This window comes from Hypanus sabinus, chromosome 9 (assembly GCF_030144855.1).
Source record: "Hypanus sabinus isolate sHypSab1 chromosome 9, sHypSab1.hap1, whole genome shotgun sequence".
NCBI lineage: Eukaryota > Metazoa > Chordata > Chondrichthyes > Myliobatiformes > Dasyatidae > Hypanus > Hypanus sabinus.
In genome coordinates this window covers 76,774,705-76,795,744 of record NC_082714.1, presented here as the reverse complement: position 1 = coordinate 76,795,744, position 21,040 = coordinate 76,774,705, and the positions used below count along the sequence as shown (strand labels likewise).

General features: G+C 43.5%; 1 protein-coding gene across 1 annotated transcript in view; it reads right to left on the bottom strand.

Moving 5' to 3' along the window:
* iqgap3 (IQ motif containing GTPase activating protein 3) overlaps window positions 1–21,040 on the bottom strand; it is a 227,309-nt gene that overhangs the window by 93,444 nt on the left and 112,825 nt on the right. Inside the window, exons 18-21 of the mRNA XM_059979942.1 lie at window positions 17,977–18,119; window positions 14,208–14,378; window positions 12,392–12,475; window positions 9,832–9,903 (exon numbers count right to left, since the gene is read on the bottom strand). Of these exons, the coding sequence (XP_059835925.1) occupies window positions 9,832–9,903; window positions 12,392–12,475; window positions 14,208–14,378; window positions 17,977–18,119 (470 nt within the window). The remainder of the gene's footprint in view (window positions 1–9,831; window positions 9,904–12,391; window positions 12,476–14,207; window positions 14,379–17,976; window positions 18,120–21,040) is intronic.

Below are 21,040 nucleotides of genomic sequence, written 5' to 3'. Positions count from 1 at the left end.
ATAGGTGAAAGGGAACGAGATGCTGACCCAGGGGAAGAAATAAGCAGGAGAGAAGTAGTAAAAGGTCAGAGTGGGGAACAGAGGGGACGAGGAAATTTTGTTCATCAGGAGAAATCAATATTCGTACATCAAGTTGGAGGCTACCTAGACGGTGTTGTTCCTCCATCCTGAGGGTGGTGTCACCTTGACACAAGAGGAGGACATGGATTGACACATCGAAACAGAAATGGGAATCAGAATTAAAATGTTTGGCCACCAGGAAGTCCCACTTGTAGTGGATGGTATGGAGAGATTTGACAAAGCAGTCTGCCAATTTAAGATGGGTCTCACCAACATAGAGAAGGCCGTATCGGGAGCACTGGACAATAGACAACCCCAGCAGATTTGCCGGTGAAGTCGTGCTTCAATTGGAAGAACTGTTTGGGGCCCTGAATGGAGGTGAAAGAGGAAGCGGATGTGCAGGTATAGAACTTTGGCTGCTTACAGGAATGTGCCTGCACAATTAGTGGCAAAGGATGAATGGTCAAGGAAATCACAGAGGGTGCGATCCTAGCGGAAAGCAAGGTGGGGTGGGGGGGGAGGGCTGTGGAGGTTTATTGTTTATTTTATGTTTATATTTACATTATATGTTTAGTGATAGGGTCCCGGAGATGGTGGAAGTGGAGGAGTATAATGTGTTGGATGTGGAGGCTGATGGGGTGGTAGTTAAAGATGAGAGGGACTCTATCACTATTATGACAGCAGGAAGAAGGGTGAGCACAGATGTTTGGGAAATGGAGGTGATGCTGTTGAGGGCAGCATCAATAGTAGAGGGAGGGAAACTCCATTCCAGAATGGAAAGCCGTATCCTGAGAACAGATGCAACAGAGGCAAAAAAACTAAGCAAAGGGAATAGGGTGGGAAGAGGTATAGTTCAGAGCCGTCTCTATTTCCTGAGGAGACTGAGGTCCTTTAACATCTGCCGGACGATGCTGAGGATGTTCTACGAGTCCGTGGTGGTCAGTGCTATCATATTTGCTGTTGTGTGCTGGGCCAGTAGGCTGAGGGTAGCAGATACCAACAGAATCAACAAACTCATTCGTAAGGCCAGTGATGTTGTGGGGGTGGAACTGGACTCTCTGACGGTGGAGTCTGAAAAGAGGATGCTGTCCATCTTGGACAACGACTCCCATCCACTCCATAATGTACTGGTTAGGCACAGGAGTTTATTCAGCCAGAGACTCATTCCACCGAGATGTAACACTGAGCATCATAGGAAGTCATTCCTGCCTGTGGCCATCAAACTTTACAACTCCTCCCTTGGAGTGTCAGACACCCTGAGCCAATAGGCTGGTCCTGGACTTATTTCCACTTGGCATGATTAATTTATTATTATTTAATTATTTATGGTTTTATATTGCTATATTTCTTCACTATTCTTGGTTGGTGCGGCTGTAACGAAACCAAATTTCCCTCGGGATCAATAATGTCTGCCTGTCAGTAGGTTTATAATAAAAGATATTGGCTGACAGTTTGTCTCCAAAGATGGAGACAGATCAAGAAAGGGGAGGGAGGTGTCAGAAATGGTCCAAGTGAATTTAAGGGCATGGTTAGAGGCAAAATTGATAAAACACACCCATGCTGAGCTTGTCATGAAGCAGTTCCAATGCAGTTGTCGATGTAGTAGAGGAAGAGTTGGGGAGACAGGAAAGGCCTCGACTGTCCTACATAGCAGAAAAGGCAGGCATAGCTTGGGTCCATGCAAGTGCCCATGGCTACCACTTGGGTTTGGCAAAAGTGGGAGCAGCTGAAGAAAAAATTGTTCAGGGTAAGGACCAGTTCTGCCACAGAGGAGAGTGATTGGTTGGTTCTTCAGCCAAGAAAGAGGAAAAGGGCTTTAAGGCCTTCCTGATGGGGAACAAAAGTGCATAGGGACTGAACTTCCACAGTGAGGATGAGGGTGTCAGGGCTAGGGAATTGAAAGTTACTGAGAAGATTGAGGGCAAGAGAAGTGTTGCAGATGTAAGTGGGAAGGGACTGAACCACAAGAAGAATAGAATCCCTATAACTCCTTCTGAGTTACGTTTGCTCAGAAGGTAAGGGACGCAAGTTGAGATGATTTGGAGGATATTCATTTTATTTGAGAGGAGGTATTTGCAGCCTTACAGCATATTAAGATAGATAAATCCACAGGGCCAGACCAAGTGCATCTTCAGACTTTGTGGGAGGCTAAAGAGGAAATTGCAGAGGCCCTTGTAAATACATTTGATTCATTGTTAGACACTGATGAAGTTCCCAAAGATTGGAAGGTGACTAATATTGTTCTGTTGTTAAGAAAGGTTAGCAAAGATAAGCCAGGGAACTACAGGCCAGTCATCCTGACATCAGCAGTGGGGAAGTTACTAAAGGAGATTCTAATGGTCAGGATCTACCAGCATTTGGATAGACAGAGTATAATTAGGAACAATCAACAGCTTTGTGTATGGGAAGTTGTGCTTGATGAACCTAAATTTTTATAAAGAGGTAACCAAGAAAAGTAGATGAGTGTAGAAACAGGATGTTGTCTATTTAAACTTTAACCAAGCTTTGACAAGGACCCAGATGGTAGGCTGGTCTGGAAGTTTAGGTCCTAAGAATCCAGGAAGAGCTCACTAGGTGTAGTGGAAATTGACTAGGAGGTAGGAAGCAGAGGGTGGTGGTCGAAGATTGTTTCTTGCAATGGAGGTGTGACTAGTGGTGTGCCAAAGGGTTGTTGGTTTGGATCATTGTTATTTGTTAGTTACACAAATGATTTGGATAATTAGTAACTCCGTGGATGATACAACATTAGGAGAGGTTGTTGATAATGAAATGATTATTGTAGATACCGTGGAGGACGGAGATCTTGAGTAATACAAACAAAACATTGGAGGAACTCAGTAGGTCAGGGAGCATCTATGGAGAAGAATGAACAGTCAATGGTTTGGGCTTTGTCTGGACTGCAAAAGAAAAGGTAAGCCAGAATAAGGCTGGGATGGGGATGGGGAAGAAGTTGGCAGGTTATAGGTGAAACCAGGTGAACAGGAGGGCAGGTGGGTGGGGAAGGAGTTGATGAAGTAGGTGATACTGGAAGAGGTAGAGGGCTGAAGAAGAAAGAATCTGATGGGTGAGAACAGTGGACCATGGGAGAAATGGAAGGAAGAGGGGCACCAGGGGGATGAGAAGGAGTAAAAAGGGGAGCCAGACTGGGGAATGCAACAAGAGGGAAGGAGGAAGGGTGAGAAATTACCAGAAGTTAGAAAAATCGATGTTCATGCCATCAAGTTGGAGGCTACGCAGACAGAATATGAGTTGTTGCTCCTCCAACCTGAGAATGGCCTCAGCATGAGTAGAAAAGGCCATGACCCAACAAGTCTAAACAGGAATGTAAAGATGAATTGAAATGGATGACCACTGGGAAGTCCCAGCTTTTGCAGCAGACAGAGCAAAGATGCTTGACAAATTGGTCTCCCAATCTGCATTGGGTCTCAACGAAGTGGTCTCAAATCTGTGTCAAATAGGGGATCCTGATCAGTTAGGGAAGTGGGCTGAAAAGTGGCAAATAAATTTCAATACTGGTACAGTGGTACTAGAAAGCTTATGACCCTGTAGAATTTTCTCTATTTCTGCATAAGTAGGACCTAAACTTTGATCAAATCTTACATAAGTATTATACTTGTTCACTTATTTATTGAGAAAAATGATCCATTACATGCATTTGTAGGAAAAAGTTTGTGAACCTCTGGGGTAATGCCTTTGTTAAAACTGTCCACTGTTGGTCCAACTATCGGTCTCTATGCTACAGGACTGCTTTGATGACATCAACTGGAATATCTTTCATGATGAGGATGTCTCCAAGTTCACGGAAGGGGCCACAAGTTTCATCCAGAAATGCATAGAGGATGTTGTCCCCCAGAAATCGGTCAGGATCTACCTAAACCAGAAACCCTGGATCAACAAGCACTTATGCAAGCAGCACTTATCGCACAACACAGAGCTTACATCGCTGGTAATCAGCAGGAGGTCAAGAAATGCAGCTACAATCTGCGCAAAGTCATCAAGGCAGCAAAACAACACAGGGACAAGATCCAGACACAATTCTCCACCAACAACACACGTGGCTAATCACAGACTTCAAAGCTATGTGCAGTGGTGCTACCAAAATCACCGCCTCTTCACAGATGAGCAAAATCTTTTTTATGCTCGGTTCGATATTGCCAACACTGAGCCCCTGATGAGAGCCTCCAAAGCGACCTGCACCCAGGCTGGGTACTCAGAATGTGCATGGCACAACTGGCAGGTGTGTTTACAGTAATTTTTAATCTCCCCCTCTCCCAGTGTAGAGTGCCCTCCTGCTTCAAAACATCCACCATTGTTTTGTACCCAAAAAGGCCAAGGTAACATGTCTGAACGACTGGTGTCCTGTCGCACTCACCTCAATAATAAGCAAATGCTGGTCAAGGACTACATCTGCAGCTTGCTACCACCTGCTCTGGACCTCCTACAATTCGCCTAATGACACAACCAATCAACAGGTGACGCAATAGCCACAGATTTTGGACTACAGTTCAGCATTCAACACCATAATTCCCTCCAAGCTCAGAGTCACGGCCTTCACCCTGCCTTGTGCAGCTGGATCCTGGACTTCTTCAGATCGCCGGCAGGTAGTGAGAGTGGGCCCCCTCACCTCTTCCCCTCTGACCCTCCACATAGATGCCCCTCAGGGCTGTGTCCTAAGCCCCTTCTTTTACTCCCTGTATACCCATGATTGTGTTGTCACCCACAGAGAAAGCAGATGCTTTGGTTATGTTCTTTTGCCACCCACAGCTCCAATCTGCTAATTAAATTTGCTGACGACACTACACTGATTGGCCTAATCTCAAATAATAATGAGGCAGCCTACAGAGAGGAAGTCATCACCCAGACACAGTGCTGTCATGAAAACCTGACCCTCGACGTCGCAAAAACAAAGAAGCTGGTTGTGGATTACAGGAGGAATGGAGACAGGCATCGCTGGATCTGGAGTTGAGAGGGTGAACAGCTTTAAGTTCCTCAGCAATAACATCACCGAGGATCTCACGTGGTCTGTACACACCAGCTGTGTGGTGAAAAAAAGCACAACAGCACCCCTTTCACCTCAGATGGCTGAAGGAGTTTGGCATTGGTCCCCAAATCCTAAGAACTTCCAACAGGGGCACAATTGAGAGCATCCTGACTGGCTGCATCACTGCCTGATATGGGAACTGTACTTCCCTCAATCGCAGGACTCTGCAAAGAGTGGTGCGACAGCTCAGCGCATCTATAGATGTGAACTTACCACGATTCAGGACATTTACAAAAACGGGTGCGTAAAAAGGGCCTAAAGGATCATTGGGGACCCGAGTCACCCCAACGACAAACTGCTTCAGCTGCTACCATCTGGGAAACTGTACAGCAACTTAAAAGCCAGGGCCAACAGGCTCCAGGACAGCTTCTTCCACCAGGCCATCAGGCTGATTAATTCACACCAATTGACTGTGCTGTTGTACATGTTTATCACAAATTATTATAAATTGCACATTTAGATGGAGATGTAACGTAAAGATTTTTACTCATGTATGTGAAGGATATAAGTAATAAAGTCAATTAAATTCTCCAAAAGCTATTTGGAGTCTGGTGTTCCAATTAATGAGATGAGATTGGAGGTGTGGGTTGTAGAGGTGCCCTGCCCTATTAAAAAGAAACACAAAGTTAGGATACTGACAGAGTCTGCTCTTCTCAAAAAAGATCTGTTTACGTGCACCATACATTGATCAAAATGACTTTCAGAGGACCTTAGAAGAACTGTAGAGATGCTTCAATTTGGAAAAAGCTACAAAAACATTTCTGAAGACCCAAGTCCACAGTAAGAGAAACAGTCAACAAATGAAGGAAACTTTGAACTGTTGCTACTCTCCAGGAGTGGGTATCCTGCAAGGATCACACTAAGAATACAACATGCAATGCTGAAGGTGAACATGCAATGCAAGGGCAACAGCAAAAGACCTGCAGAAATATCTAGAACTTGTTAAAGTCTCTGTTCATGTGTCCACTATAAGAAAAATACTGAACAAGAACTGTGCTCATAGAACAACACCAGAGGAAACCACTGCTCTCCAAAAAAAAACCTAAACATATTGCTGCATGTCTCAAGTTTGCAGAAGACCATCTGCACGTCCTACAATGCTTCTGGGAGAATGATCTGTGGACAGATGAGACAAAAGTTGAACTTTTTGGCAGAAATGCACATTGCTATGTCTGAATGATAAAGAACACCAACACCAAAACTTCATCCCAACTGTGAAGCATGGTGGAAGGAGCATCATGGTTTGGGGCTGCTTTACTGCCTCAGGGACTAGACAGCTTGCAATCGTTGAGGGAACAATGAATTCGAAATTGTATTAAAACATTTTACAGAAGACTGGGGTAGCAGTCCATCACCTGAAACTTAATAGGAGTTGGATATTGCAACAAGATAATGTTCTTAAACACAAGAGTAAATCAACAGAATGGTTTAAAAAGACAAATTGTGTTTTGGAATTGCCAAGTCAAAGTCCTGACCTTAGTCCTATAGAAATGTTGTGGAAGGAGCTCATGCAAGTCTCCTTTTCTTCCCGGAAGTCTCCGGAGCTCATGCAAGGAAGCCCACCACCATCCCTTAGTTGAAGCAGTTTTGTAAGGAGGAATGGCCTAAAATTCCTCCAAGCTGATGTGTAGGACTGACCAACAATTATTGCTGTACAAGGGTCACACCAGTTATGAAAAGCAAAGGTTAACATACTTTTTCCAACAAATACATGTAATTTTGGATGATTTTTCTCAATAAATAAATGAACAAGTTTAATGTTTTTTGTGTTATTATTCAATTGGGTTCTCTATCTAGTTTTAGGACTTGCGTGAAGTTCTAATCACACTTTAGGTTATACTTATGGAGTAGAGAAAATTCTACAGGGTTCACAAATTTTCTAGCACCACTGTATGTGTGAGATGATGCATTTTGGAAAGTCAAACCAACGTAAGACTTAAACTATGAATAGTACAGCACTAGTTAATTGAAACCAGAGTCACAAGTAGACATGGTGTTAAAAAAAACCCACTGTTTAGCACACTGGTCTTCATCAGTCAGGTGGCTATGAGCAGAAGAGCCAAGTCATAGAATATAGGAGTTAGAACAGTATGTGTGGTTGCACCAACAACTCATACAACTGCAACTTAATGGCCCAGCTTAATAACTTGATTGATGAAAGCCAGCATGCTAAATCATCTTATCACCACCCTCTCTACCTGTGATGACACTTACTGCAAAATAAGCACTTGTACTCCCAGGTCCCCATGTTCTATTACACTCATTGTAGGCTGGTTTGATTTTCCAAAATTAATCACCTCGCATTTGTCCATGTTGAAATCTATTTGCTTCTCCTCGGACCAGTACATCATAAGGATGTGTACTGCCTCAAGAAGGAAATATTCAGAGATCCCTCCATCGAGGCCATGCCATCTACTCACAGCTCCCATTGCGAAGGAGATACAGAAGCCCGAAGTCCCACACCAACAGGTTCAGGAACAGCGACTACAACTACTTCCCATCAATCATTTGAGTCTTGAACCAACTGGCACAACCTTAATCACTACTGCTTAGGAATGCTACAACCACTTTGCACTAAAATGGACTTAGATTTTTTGTTTATTCTACTTGTGCTCATTCTTGTTAAAATTTTTCACAGCACCTGTGCATATATGTACTTGTGTTGCATCTCTATCTGGTACCAATGCACAGAACCAGGGAAAGCTAAAGTGAGTTGTCAACTCAGCCAACTCCATAACAGGAACTAGCCTCAATGACAGGGACCATCAAGGACATATTCAAAAGGCGATGCCACAAGACAATGACATCTATCATTGAGGGCTCTCACAGCCCAGGACATGCCCTCTTTTCGTTAACACCAGCAAGGAGGAAGTACTTGATACTGAAGACGTACACTCAACATTTTAGGAACAGCTTCTTTTCCTCCACCATCAGATTTCTGAACATTCCATGAACGCTGTTGCTATTTTGCTCTCTTTATGCACTATTTTTAAATTTTTCTCATTGTACCTTACAGTAATTTCTTTAAAAATTATTGTACTGTGCTGCTGCCACAAAGTCCTATGACAAGTCAGTGGTAATAAACCCGATTCTAATTCAGGTTATTTTATTTTACTGGAATTTCAATCCCCCATTGCCATGGTAGTTCTGGACAATGGGGAATTTAGATTAAAGTACGTAATAAAATAACTCACCCTACGAAACAGCTGCTCCAGCAAGGAACCATCTTCACAAAGGGTCATACATCACCAACACACTCTCTTCCTATTCTTATCTATCACTCTAAAAATTCTGGCATTTGATTGCACTCTGCAGCAGTCTGAGAGCTGAGGACACTATCAAGCAAAAGGAATGCCCATCTCCATTAAAGTAGAATCTCCACATTCAGGTTACTGAACAGGACAACCCTCTTGTATTAAATGTGTCTTCCATCCATGTCTAATTGGAGAACTGATTTTTGTTTTGTTTTGAAGAAACAGCAACAATCTCACCTTGTCAATGAGGGAGTGAAACTCCAGAAGCTGTCTCTGCCTTCATTCTCTCCACTAGCCACTTCACTCCATCTGCCTTCTCTTTTCCTTCTGTTGGCTAGGGGTGTAAATTATTTTTCTTGTAGTTTAACTTTATGCTTGTTTATGTGTTTGTACAATCATGTATGTCTGTAAATGTTCAGTGTATTTTCAGTAATTTGTATATAGATGGTTCTGTACTTTCATTGTCTGAAAGCATGTGTCATGGCAGTATAAATCAAAACTACACGGGCTATTCTGATGAGAGAAGATCGGTCCAGCTTGAACCAGTTTTCAGTACAAAGAAAGACCACGAGGTAGGTTCTTTGTCAGAGTGATTTGGCTAGTTAGTCACCCGCTTGCTGTGTTTTATTATACCATCATCATGAACAACTAATAAAATGGGTGTAACCACAAGACCTGTGCCTCTTGCTAGACTTCCAAAGAACCTTGTAGATAGCATCACCTCCAGATTCAACACTTGCCCGTCTCCTTCATTCCTCTTTTCCCCCACCTTATACCATCTGCCATCATTGTTCAGCACACCGCAATCCACCACTCTCCTGGCTCCCATCTCACCACCCCTCCTCAACCCTCTGCACTCTTGGGCCTGATGCAGGATTTTGACCTCCTTTACCATTCCTCCATCCCTCACAGATGCTGTCTGACTAGCGAGCTCTTTCAGCAGTTGGTCAGTTCCATGCGTAAACAGCTGGTTCAGTCCCCTGTTTAGTGGGCTTTTATTATGTCAATTGTCTTTTCTAAACCAATAATGCATCTGGGCAAATTGTGTACAGGTTGAGGACTGCTTCTACCACACTCAGACTGAACCCTCTGCAACCCCACTCCCAGCCCAGCCAGAGCAAGATGCATCATTCTCTTTCAGCCTTGATCAACCCACTACAACAATGTTGGGTGTGGTTTCAGCAGGTTATTTAGTAATTTCAGCCTCAAACTTTGTTTATTCTTCTCCGCAGAATTTGCCTGACCTGCTGAGTTCCTCCAGCATTTTGTGTGTATTACTTTGGATTTCAGCACCTGCAGAATCTCTTGTATTAAAGAAATGGACAGTTGATATTTTGGGTAGAACCTTTCCTCTTTACTGAAATTACTGCTTCAGATCTGCTTCTTCAGTAGAACTAAAGTGACAAAATGTGTAGTGTTTTTTCTTCTCCACCAAATTGGAAGCCAACAGCTCACATATTATTCAGTTGGACTTACATTGTTCTTGAAGTATTGCAGCCTTGCCTTGTACCTCCTCTGGGCCTGCCACATTCTCACCCACGACTGGATCTAGCAAATGAACAACAGTAAGTGACTGATAGACACCAGATACATCATAGCACAACAAGAAATGTTTTATTGTCAAGGCACCAAATGCACCATCCAAACACCTCAGAGTAGCTTGCAGAAATAGGAAAATGCCACATAAAATCTCCAGCAGCCACTGTGAGAAACCATTGCTTAAAATAAAGCACACAATTCGTACAATAACCCTTAACGTAACACTTCTTGTGACACAGCAACACTGCAGGTAACTCAGATGCCTCATCTCCAGCGAATAGGGTTCAATCGGGTACTGGCTGAGTGGCACTTACACCTTCACCGTGACCGCACTGGTTTCTGCTGTACCACACACAGAATGCTGGAGAAACTCAGCAGGTCAGGCCGCATCTATGGAAATGAATAAACAGTTGAAGTTTCAGGACAAGACTCTTCTTCGGGACTGGAAGTGGGAGCAAGACGCCAGAATAAAAAGTGGGGGGTGGGGTGGGGGGAGAGAGGACAACCTAGAAGGTGATGTGAAGTCATGTGGATGGAAAATGTATAGGGCTGGAGAAGGATGAATCTGATAGGAGAGAACAGTGGACTACGGGAAACAGGGAAGGAGGAGGGGCACCAGGGGGAAGTGATAGGCAGGTGAGGAAAAGTAGTAAGAAGCTAGAGTGGGGAATAGAAGAGGGAAGGGGAAGGAGAAAAAAAGTTACCCAACGGAGATTTTGATGTTCATGCCATCAGGCTGGAGGCTACCTAGACAGAATATGAGGTGTTACTCCTCCACCCTCAGAGTGGCCTCAGCATTGCAAAATTCTATTTTTGGCAGATGGAGCAAAGATGCTCGACAAAGTGGTCTACCAATTTACATCTGGCCTCACCAGTGCAGAGAAAGCCACATCGGGAGCACCAGGTACATTAGGTGAACTCAACAGATTCACAAGTGAAGTGTTGGCTCAGCTGGAAGGACTGTTTGTGACCCTGAATGGTGATAAGAGAGGAGGTGTAGCATTTCTGAAGCTTGCAGGGATATGCACCACAAGGGAGATTAGTGAGGAGGGCCAAATGAACAAGGGAATCACGGAAGGAGCGATCCCTGCAGAAAGCGGTGAGAATGGTGGGGGGGGGGGGAGAATTGCAGGTGAATTTGGTGATAGGATTTTGTGAAGATGTGGAGAATGATGTGCTGGATGCAGAGGCTTATCGGGTGGTAGGTGAGAACAAAAGGAAGAGGAACTCTATCCCCATTCCTTCCAGATCCCTAGGACTGGCTGGCTGGCTGGCAGTATATGGATGACTTGCCTAAAGAGGTGGCAGGAGAAAGAACAGACAGAATAAACTGTGGAGGGAAATGGGATTGCTCTGAAAGACTTAATGGGTTGAATAGTCTCCTACATCGGAAGGAATATAACAATTTCAGCACTGGAGATTCAGGTGCCAAAGGCTACCATTTAGTCCAAGTCCAAACATAAATTAATGGAATGCACACACACTGTTAGATTGTAAGAAATTACAAAACACAGATACAGATTCAGGCTGATTTATTGTCCTTCTCAACCCTATTCTCCTGCCTTCTCCCCACAACCTTTTGACTTCCGTCCTACAGAGCCCTCCATTTTTCTTTCATTCATATGCCCATCTAAGAGTTTCTTAAATATCCTAATGTATCTGCGTCTATAACCACTCCTTGCAGCACAATCCATGCATCTGTCACTACCAGTGTAAAAAAACCTACCAGTGACAACCCCCTATACTTTTCTACCATGAGCTTAAAATATGTTAGCCATTTCAGTTCTGAGAACAAGAGTGTTTTTTGTATATGGAATAAGAAAGTGGCTGAGGCAGGTATCACATTTAAAAGGTATTTGGTTGAGTTAATGGATAGGAAAGGTTTAGAGTAGCACAAATTGGTCTATCAGACTAGCTTGGTGGGCATCATGGTCAGCATGAACAAGTTGGGCCAAAGGGTCTGTTTCTATGAATGAGTGTCCATGTAATGGATTATTGCATTACTATCTATGACTTGAAATGTACTTCCCGAGTATGGAGACTGCCTGTTCACAGGGATACCAGCTCACAAACTTGCTTTGTTCCATTACCCTTTCTGCTTATAAGTAATTTTTAAAAAAATATATATCTTTACAGGCTTTCCCCTTTCCTGCAGAGGCCAAATGAAACTAGGCTAGCTGCACCAAACAGATTGGTCACGTTCCCACCTTCCCAGTGCTGGCAACCCATTTCACCTACAGAGGGCGTCACCAGTCCCCTCAGACTACCCAACCTCTGCCTCACCCAGGATCAACAGCTAACCAGTTCATTTCTAACCCTGCCCAGGATTGTGCTGTCTCCAGTTTCAATCTGCTCTGCAGTGCTCATCAAATCAACTAGATCACATTGCATCATGCCACTAAAGAATCGTTTAAATATTTATCATGGTCTTTGTACCAGGTTCTCATTATAACTGATATTACATGACACAAGGAGGCCATAACCAAGTGGTCTGTACCTTAATTACAGCATCTGCGTTGTCTTGAAGGTGATAAAGTCTCTTCTGGTAATCTCTCCTTTGTCTATAACCTCTCCAGTGCGACTGAAAAATTAAAAAATAGCTGATAACTTTCTCCCCAACAGATATTGTCATCGCAAGTGTTTGATTTATAAAAATTGTGCATGATTTACTTTGGACAAGTAAAACATAACAAAGGAGGAATAGAAGAATATTTTAAGTAGTTCTTCAAGGAAGCATTTCGCTGCTCATTCAGTTTAGATTTTAAGACACAAGCTACTCTGATCACAATTTCTTTTTGATGAGACCATTAGATGAAGGAGCAGAATTAGACCATTTGGCCAATTGAGTCTGCTCCACCATTCCTTCATGGCTGATTTATTATCCCTCTCAACCTCATTCTCCTGCCATCTTCCTGTAACCTTTGACACCCTTATTAATCAAGAACCTATCTGCTTTAAATATACACGATGACTTGCCCTCCACAGCTGTCTGTGGCAATTAATTGAACAGATTTAGCACCCTATGGCTAAATACATTCCTCCATCTCTGTTCTAAAGGGAGGTCCTTGTATTCTAAGACTGTGCCCCCTGGTCCAGCAATCCCTCATTATTTTCAGTCGTTCAATATTTGATAGGTTTCTCCCACCACCTCATTTTTTTAAACTCCAATGAGAACAGGCCTAGAGCCATCAAATGCTCTTCATACATAAACCCTTTCAATCTTGTGAATCTCTTCTGGATCCTCTCCATTGCCAGTACATGCTTTCTTAGATGTGGGGTCCAGAACTGCTCGCTATACTCCAAGTGCTGCCTGACCTGCGAGGCAATATAAGGCAGAGGAACCATTGGCCACTTCTCAATGTGGTACTGGACAATTAATCTAATTTCTCTGTTCAAATTTTCTTATGGTCTACTGACACCGAGACAAAAGACTCACCTTGGATAATAGGGAAAGATCTTTTCTTGCTGTCATTATGGCACTAGGTTCTAACGCTGGTGTTCACTATAGTGGAATTCTTGTTCCTGCATGACTACAGTGGGAAGATCCAAATGAAAGCTCAGGTAGGCAACCAGCTTTCAGTTACTCACCAGGAACAGTTTATGGAAAATAGGGAAAACCCATTCAATAATTTGGGGAGGGAAGAAGAAAGAGATGCTTCCAGTCAAGATGGATCCTGTGTACAAAGCTCCTTTAATTGACATCTTCTGGATAGATCATGAAACCATATTTCACTTGTGTCTTTTTATGTTTCTTTTTTGTCTGGGATGTGATTCTGGAAATGTTGGAGCCTGTGATTTACTGTTTGGGTGCTCCAGTGCTCTGCAGTCTCCGAGAGGATTCTGGGAGACAAAGGCAGCTTGCGCAAACCTCATGGCGGGCAGGCTGCGGGACAGGCCACAAGCCGATGTTTGATTCAGTTTTGCTGATTAAATCATCGAGGCGAATGTGGAGGGCGAGCACTGGCTGCTTGTCTTTTGATCACTGTTCTACTGGAGAGGGGAAAGCCTGCCACTGTGCCCAGAGAGTGTTACCCAGGTTTTCTGTGTTTTGGACATGGACTTGGACTATACACTTCTTAGTCAATCTTAGTCCTTTGTTTCTGTGTTTCTCACCTGATCTTTCCTGTTTTTTTTTCATGCAGGGATGGGATGTGCCCTTTCCATTTATTTTTTGTGTGGGGAGTGGGGATTTGGGGGCTGATGATCGTGTTGCCTTTCCTTTCTTTTTTGGTTTCATGGCTACCCACAGAAGAAGAATTTCGGAGTTGTGTACTTTGACAATAAAAGAAGCTTTGTCCTTTGACACTCCATACCTGAATTGCTATGATAGCAGGCAGCTGCCTTTGGAGGAAGTGCTTGCGAGCAGACAGATCCTTTCGGACGAGATAACCTTTCATGTGGGCTTGAAGCCTGCTGATCACGCCTTCACTCGCCTGCCAGAGCTGCTCTCTGTTATAACCAGCTGTCACTGAAGCAACAGTAGACTAAAGGGAGGAAAAGCAGCCATTAATGTTTGGAGACAAGAGACTTACCTACTGGAATCTGGAGCTGAAAACAAAATCTGTGGGGGAGGGTGAAGGGAAGAATTTTGGACATCGTGATGGAGGGTCTCGACTGAAACACTGACAGTTCCTCTCCCCTCCACAGATGCTGCTTGATGTGTCAAGTTTCTCCAGCAGCTTGCTTTTTCTAGAACCATGAATATTTTGTGTTCCACTACGCATCTCAAAGGACTCAACAATTGTGTGACAAACAGTATTGCCAGCCCTAATTTCTCCTGGTGTCACTGACTGCCTATCCAGTTATACATTAAATTAAATTATTCCAGTACTCAAACTAATTCAATCACGTTGTGGTTCGCTTACTCTCAAGGACATCTTTAAAACATAATACCTCCAAAAGGCTGTATCCATCATTAAGGACCCCACCATCACCAAAGGCATGTGTTCTTCTCCTTGCTGCCTTCAGGGAGGACGTTCAGGAGCCTGAAAACTTACATTCAATGACTTTGGAACAGCTTCTTCCCCTTCGCTAATGAACCAACCCATGAATACTACCTCATCATTTATGCTCTCTTTTTGCACTACTTAGTTAATTTAATTCTTTTATATACTGTATATATTTCTTATTGTAATTTATAGTTTTATATTGCACTGTACTGCTGCTGCAAAAACAACAAATTTCATGAGCTATGTTAGTAATATTAAATCTAATGCTGATTCTGATGTCACAGTTTGCTTACTCTTGATGCGTCAACATAATAAAAGCATTGACGAAAGGTCAGGGGAAATACTAAACACTTTTCTCTCTGCATATTCTCAAAACATGTGGTTTTTAAATTCAGATTTACTTCTGGGAAAATAAACATTCACTCAAGTTTTGAAATGCTCTATTGATCTTGACGCCTCACAGCTCTGTTTTTCAGGCAAAGTTTCCCATGTCCTTTTACTGGAGTGACTTTACATGCTTTCTTCTCATTACTACCATTGGAGGGGAGGCACAGGAGGCCCACACAAAACCTTTTAGAAACAGCTTCTTCCCCTCTGTCAAGAGATTTCTGAATGGGCCATGAACCCATAAATACTACCTCATTATTCCCCTTTGCACTATTTTTGTAGCTTATAATGTCTCATAATATGCTGTGAAACAATGCAGTGCATGTCAGTGATAATAAACCTGATCTGATTCTAACTTCACCCACTGAACATCCTGGTTCTCATTTCAAAGGCAAGAAAGGTCCTGGTTCTGGACTCCAGACGAAATGGTTTCTTTACCTGACTGAACTCTTTAATTCATCCTCAATTATTCACCTTTCTTATGTACTACAGCAGAGGTGGCCATTCCATCCACCCACTGCTTTTCTCAATAAAGAAATCCCATCAGTTTTATTTACTTCCCTGAATCCCTGCAGCTGAATCCCTCACATGCCCATCCATTCCTCTTTGATTCTTTCACTAGTTACTTAAGACCAGGGATAATTTAAAATTGTATATCAGTCAGTCTTTGGAAAGGATGAGGAAAGTGGAGTACTGGAGAGCAGGACAGAGGTGGGGACAGTTTAAAAAAAAAATTGGTCATGGGGAGAGTGCATATGCAATACAGTCTCCACCTAAAGTCGGACTGAACCCAGCTCTCTCAAACTGAGGCAGCAGTTGCACCGTAGTGGGATTATTCTGCTGTGAGCTGGCATGAATGCATTGGGAAAAACTGAATCCTCCTCTGTCACAGCAATATTCATTCCACGTCTGTTAGTATCTGTGCTCTCCACCATTACTGGTCAGACCTTCAACTTCCTCAGCTTTCTTAGTCACACCTTGTCGGGCTGAGTCCACTGTCACTGCTATCCTGTGGATGACCCTCTCAGTACTGATGACCATGAAATTTAGCCTCTTCCAATAAAAAAAAGAGAAAGCTCCTTGTTTCAGTTCTGAGATAGAGGTCGCAATGTGAATCATTGGCTGTTTCCTCTTTCCACAGATGCCACTTAAATGGATATGACCTCTTTACCATTTCACTCTGTATATCCAGTATCTGCAATGTTACACACACAAAATGCTGGAGGAACTCAGCAGGTCAGGCAGCATCTGAGGAGGGGAATAAAGAGTCAACATTTTGGGAGGAGACCTTCTTCAGGCCTTTTCAAAGATGCTGCCTAACCCGAGTTCCTCCAGCATTTTGTGTATGCTACTCTGGATTTCCAGCACCTATAGATCTACAATACTATTTGCTCTTCTTAATTTGATTCCATGCTTCCCAAGTTGGTTTCATCTGCCCTTTCCAATTCAAGCTCATTGTTTACAAACTGCTGAACGGTGAGTTCAGCTTTCACAGGTCCACTCAGGGCTCTCACCTAACCATCAAAACATGCAGACAGAGACCTTTCATTGCCCTTCATTGCCTCTTTCACAAGATGAATCATGCCTGTATTAGCCCTCATACTCTGGCAACACCCATCCCATTCCCATCCCCCAGACATTGTTGTAACTGGGTAATCAAGACGAGCAAGTCAGAAGACAAATGTCAGAATGTTAACTTCAGGTTGCATTTTAATGAGGAGCTGCTTTATCCACATGGGGGTGTGTGGTGGGTACGTGCAACAAGCTGCCAGATAAAGTGGTTGAGACAGTTATAATTAGGGCAGCCACAGTAGTAGAGCCATTAGCATATCACTTCCCAGTGCTAGCAATTACCAAATGGGGTTCACCACTGTGTGCAAGGACAGTGTGCTCCACGTGCTCTAGGTTCTCCCACATCCCAAAGATGTATGGCTAGGGTTTGGGTCAGTGAGCTGTGGACATGCTATGCTGCAGACTGCCCCCAGCATGGATTGTGTTAGCTGATGATGCAAAAATAACACATTTCTATGTACCTGTTACAAATAAAACTAACCTAAAATTATGTCTGACGGGATGGGAAAAGCCAAGAGGGATATGAGCCAAACACAAAACAGGACTAGCTCAAGCAATGTGCACAGTGGTGGACTAGTTGGGCTGAAGAGCTGGTTTCCATGTTGACAAGACAGAGGAGCAAAATTAGGCCATTTGGCCCATCGACCATCAATCATGGCAAATCCTTTTCTTTTTCTCCTCCTCAGCCCTACTCCCAGTAACCTTTGATGCTGTGTCCAATCAAGAACCTACCAAGCTCTGCCTTAAATGCACCCAACGATCTGGCCTCCACAGCTGCCTGTGGTAATAAGTTCCATAAATTCACCACCCTCTGGCTAAAGAAATTTCTCCGCATCTTGGTGACACAAAACAAGATAGGACAAAGTAAGCATCACACACAAAATACTGGTGGAACTCAGCAGGCCAGGCAGCATCTATAGGGAGAAGTGCTGTCGACGTTTCGGGCCAAGACCCTTCGTCAGGACAAAGCAAGCATGATTTCCTTAAGGGAAAATCTTTCTTGACAAACCTGTTGGAATTCTTTGAGGAGTACTCCTATGTCTTGTGGTCAACAGGGAAACCAGCTCTTCAGCCCAACAATTAAATTGTTCTTAAATTCAAGTTGACTAATCTTACTGCAGTTTAACTCTATGACTAAGGATAGTGCATTGAAGTAGAGAGAACAGTACTATACCTGAATCTCATCCCGGTTGAGCTGTGTGGAGTTCTGTACAAAACCTTTGGGACGCTCCCAGCTTCCCTCTAGTCTCTGCAGGTTGAAATAGTACATCGACCCATCCTTTAGCACATGCTTCACCCATGGGCTTCTATTGTCTCCTAAGGAAAGGGGAAAATTTCAAAAGTTTTTTCTCCTGTGTGGTCAGGAAGCTTTGCAAGTCTTTTACTTCATCAATTTCAAAAGCAGATCAGCTCAATAAATTGAATTGGTTTCCACTGCTACAGCAGGCAGTGCGCCCAGGTTACGGCACACCTCCCATGAAAGTCGCTGCACTAGATGCCTTCTTCTCCCCGTTCTGCCTAGAAAACAGTCTCCCCTATATTATTCCTATGAAAGTCCTCATAATTTCAAACACACCTATCAAATCTTCACTTGATCTACATGACTGAAGACTCTCAACCTTCTGATCTACCAAAATCATCTGATTACTCTTGATAATCTAAATACAAGAGGTTCTGCAGATCATAAACATGAAAAACTCTGCAGATGCAGGAAATCCAAAAGCAAAACCCATAAAATACTGGAGGAACTCAGCCGGTCAAGTAGCATCTATGGAAGTGAATAAACAGCTGCAAGGGCTGAGACCCTTCTTCAGGATCCTGCAGATACTGGAAATCTTGAGCACTACACACAAATGCTAAAGGAACAGCAGATCAGGCAGCATCTATGGAGGGCAATAAACAGTTGTTTCAGGCTGAGATACTTCGCATTCCACTCCCTAGTGCCTGCCTGACTGGAATTGTGTGTGTGTTACTCTTATATTCACTCTGAATTCCAATTTCCAGACCTGGCATATTTTACTGGACAAAGAAAATATAAGTAGGCCCGTAAAATTCTGCTTCAATGCGGGTATATAGAACTTCCTCTTTAACTATACAAGCTCGACCTGCAACCTTCATACATGTGTGCAAGTGAATTCACTGGACTCAGTTCCTGCATACCCTTTAAAACTGCACTAAGATTAGTCAACTTGAATTTAGGAACAATTTAATTCCTCTTCTCACCTGTTAAAAATAGTATCATCAGACTTCAACGGACGTCTTTATCTTTGCTGGTAAGTCACCCAGTTACAGGGTTTGTAACAACGTGGGGCTTCGTCTCGAGATTTGATACCAAATCAGGCTTTTAAGTCCAAACTTGGATCTGGTTGCGCGGGTAACCAGATGGGAAACCAGCAAAGATGGACGTAGACGAATTTATAAAAAACCCGACTCTGGAGGCACTAGAGGCTGCCACAAAGTCGAAATTGATAAATATTGCGAAAGGACTAAATCTTGCAGAGGTGAGGTTGTCAATGAAAAAGTGGGAGGTGCGGAGGGCCATAATTCAGTATCATATTATGAAGAATGTGCATTGGAAATACAGTATTATATTGTGAAGAATGTGTATTGGAAAATGAGGTATTGGAAAATATCCCTGAAAAGGTACTAGCTAGTGGGACGGCTCAGTTAGAGTTGGAGAAATTAAGGTTGGAACATGAAATTAAGTTAAAACAGCTGGAAGCAGCTGAAAAGGAGAAGGAAAGAGCTGAAAAGCAAAGGGAGTATGAGTTTCAGCTAAAGGAGTTAGAGGTGAAAAGGGAGCAGGAAAGCTGAAAAGCAGAGGGAGCATGAAATTAAGTTAAAACAGCTGGAAGCAGCTGAAAAGGAGAAGGAAAGGGTCGAAAAGGAGAAGGAGTGTGAGGAGAAGGAGAAACAGAGGGAACATGAGCTGGACATGGAGAAGTTCAGGCAAGAGTGCAGAGCTCAAGGGCCAGACCGAGAGGAGAGATTTAATGTTAGTAGGGAGTTTAGGTTAGTACCTCCGTTCGAGGAGACGGATGTTGATAGTTATTTCTTGCATTTTGAAAAGGTGGCAGTGAGTCAGAAGTGGCCCAGAGATCAGTGGGTGGCGCTGTTACAAAGTGTGTTAAAAGGGAAGGCACAACTGGCATATGCCGCATTGTCTATGGAGGAGGAGGAGTCTGAGAATTATGAGGAAGTAAAAGAGGCCATTCTTCGGGCCTACGAATTGGTACCTGAGGCCTATAGACAAAAGTTCAGAAATTTAAAGAAAGTGTGGAATCAGATGTATGCAGAGTTTGCCTATGAGAAGGGTGTGCTCTTGGATCGTTGGTGTGCAGCAGAAATGGTGGAAGAGGATTTTCGGCGTTTAAGGGGGTTAATTCTGACTGAGGAATTTAAAGGTTGTGTTTCGGATGATATCCCGATGTATTTGAACGAGAAGCCGAATAAGTCCATATCTGAATTTGCTAGGTTCGCAGATGAATATGCCCTAACCTACAAGACAAAGTTTTCCTCGAATAAGAGTTACCAGAAAGACCGTGGGAACGGTAGAGAAAGCCCGCCAGCTGAGGAGAGATTTAGCCGGGAGCTAGTGGTAAAAATAAGGAGGAGGAAAGGCAAGATGGCAGGAGGGGTCCTGGCTTGACCCGTTCTAATTGTGGAAAGGTGGGTCATATTGCATCTAAGTGCTTTGCTCCGAGGAAGAAGACAGGAAAAGGGAAAGCAGCAGTCCCTACAGGATGTATTGTGTTGATCAGTAAATCAATGAGAAAGCCCCAGGTAGATAGAATACGAGAGGGGCCTGAGAAATTTATTTCAGGAACTGCGTCTGTGAAAGAGGGAGACACACCAGTTCCAGTGCGGATCTGGAGAGACACTGGAGCTGAGCAGTCATTGATTCGCAGTACGGTACTAGATTTTGGTCCCGAGACTGGAGAGGTAGCTTTGAGAGGCATAGGAAAAGGGACAGATGCTGTGCCTTTGCATAGGATCATTATAAATTGTGAGCTGGTATCTGGACCAGTTGAAATAGGGGTGGGATCAGAACTTCTGAGAACTGACGTAGACATCCTTCTGGGTAACGATTTAGCTGGTGGTGAAGTTTGGTCGGCCATGGTGCTGACAAGCCAGCCTGTAAGTGTTGAGGACCCGCCTGTAGGTTCCAAGATCTATCCCGCATGCGCGACCACTCGCAGCATGTTGAGAAAGACAGCTGAAAACGAGACCAGTTTAAA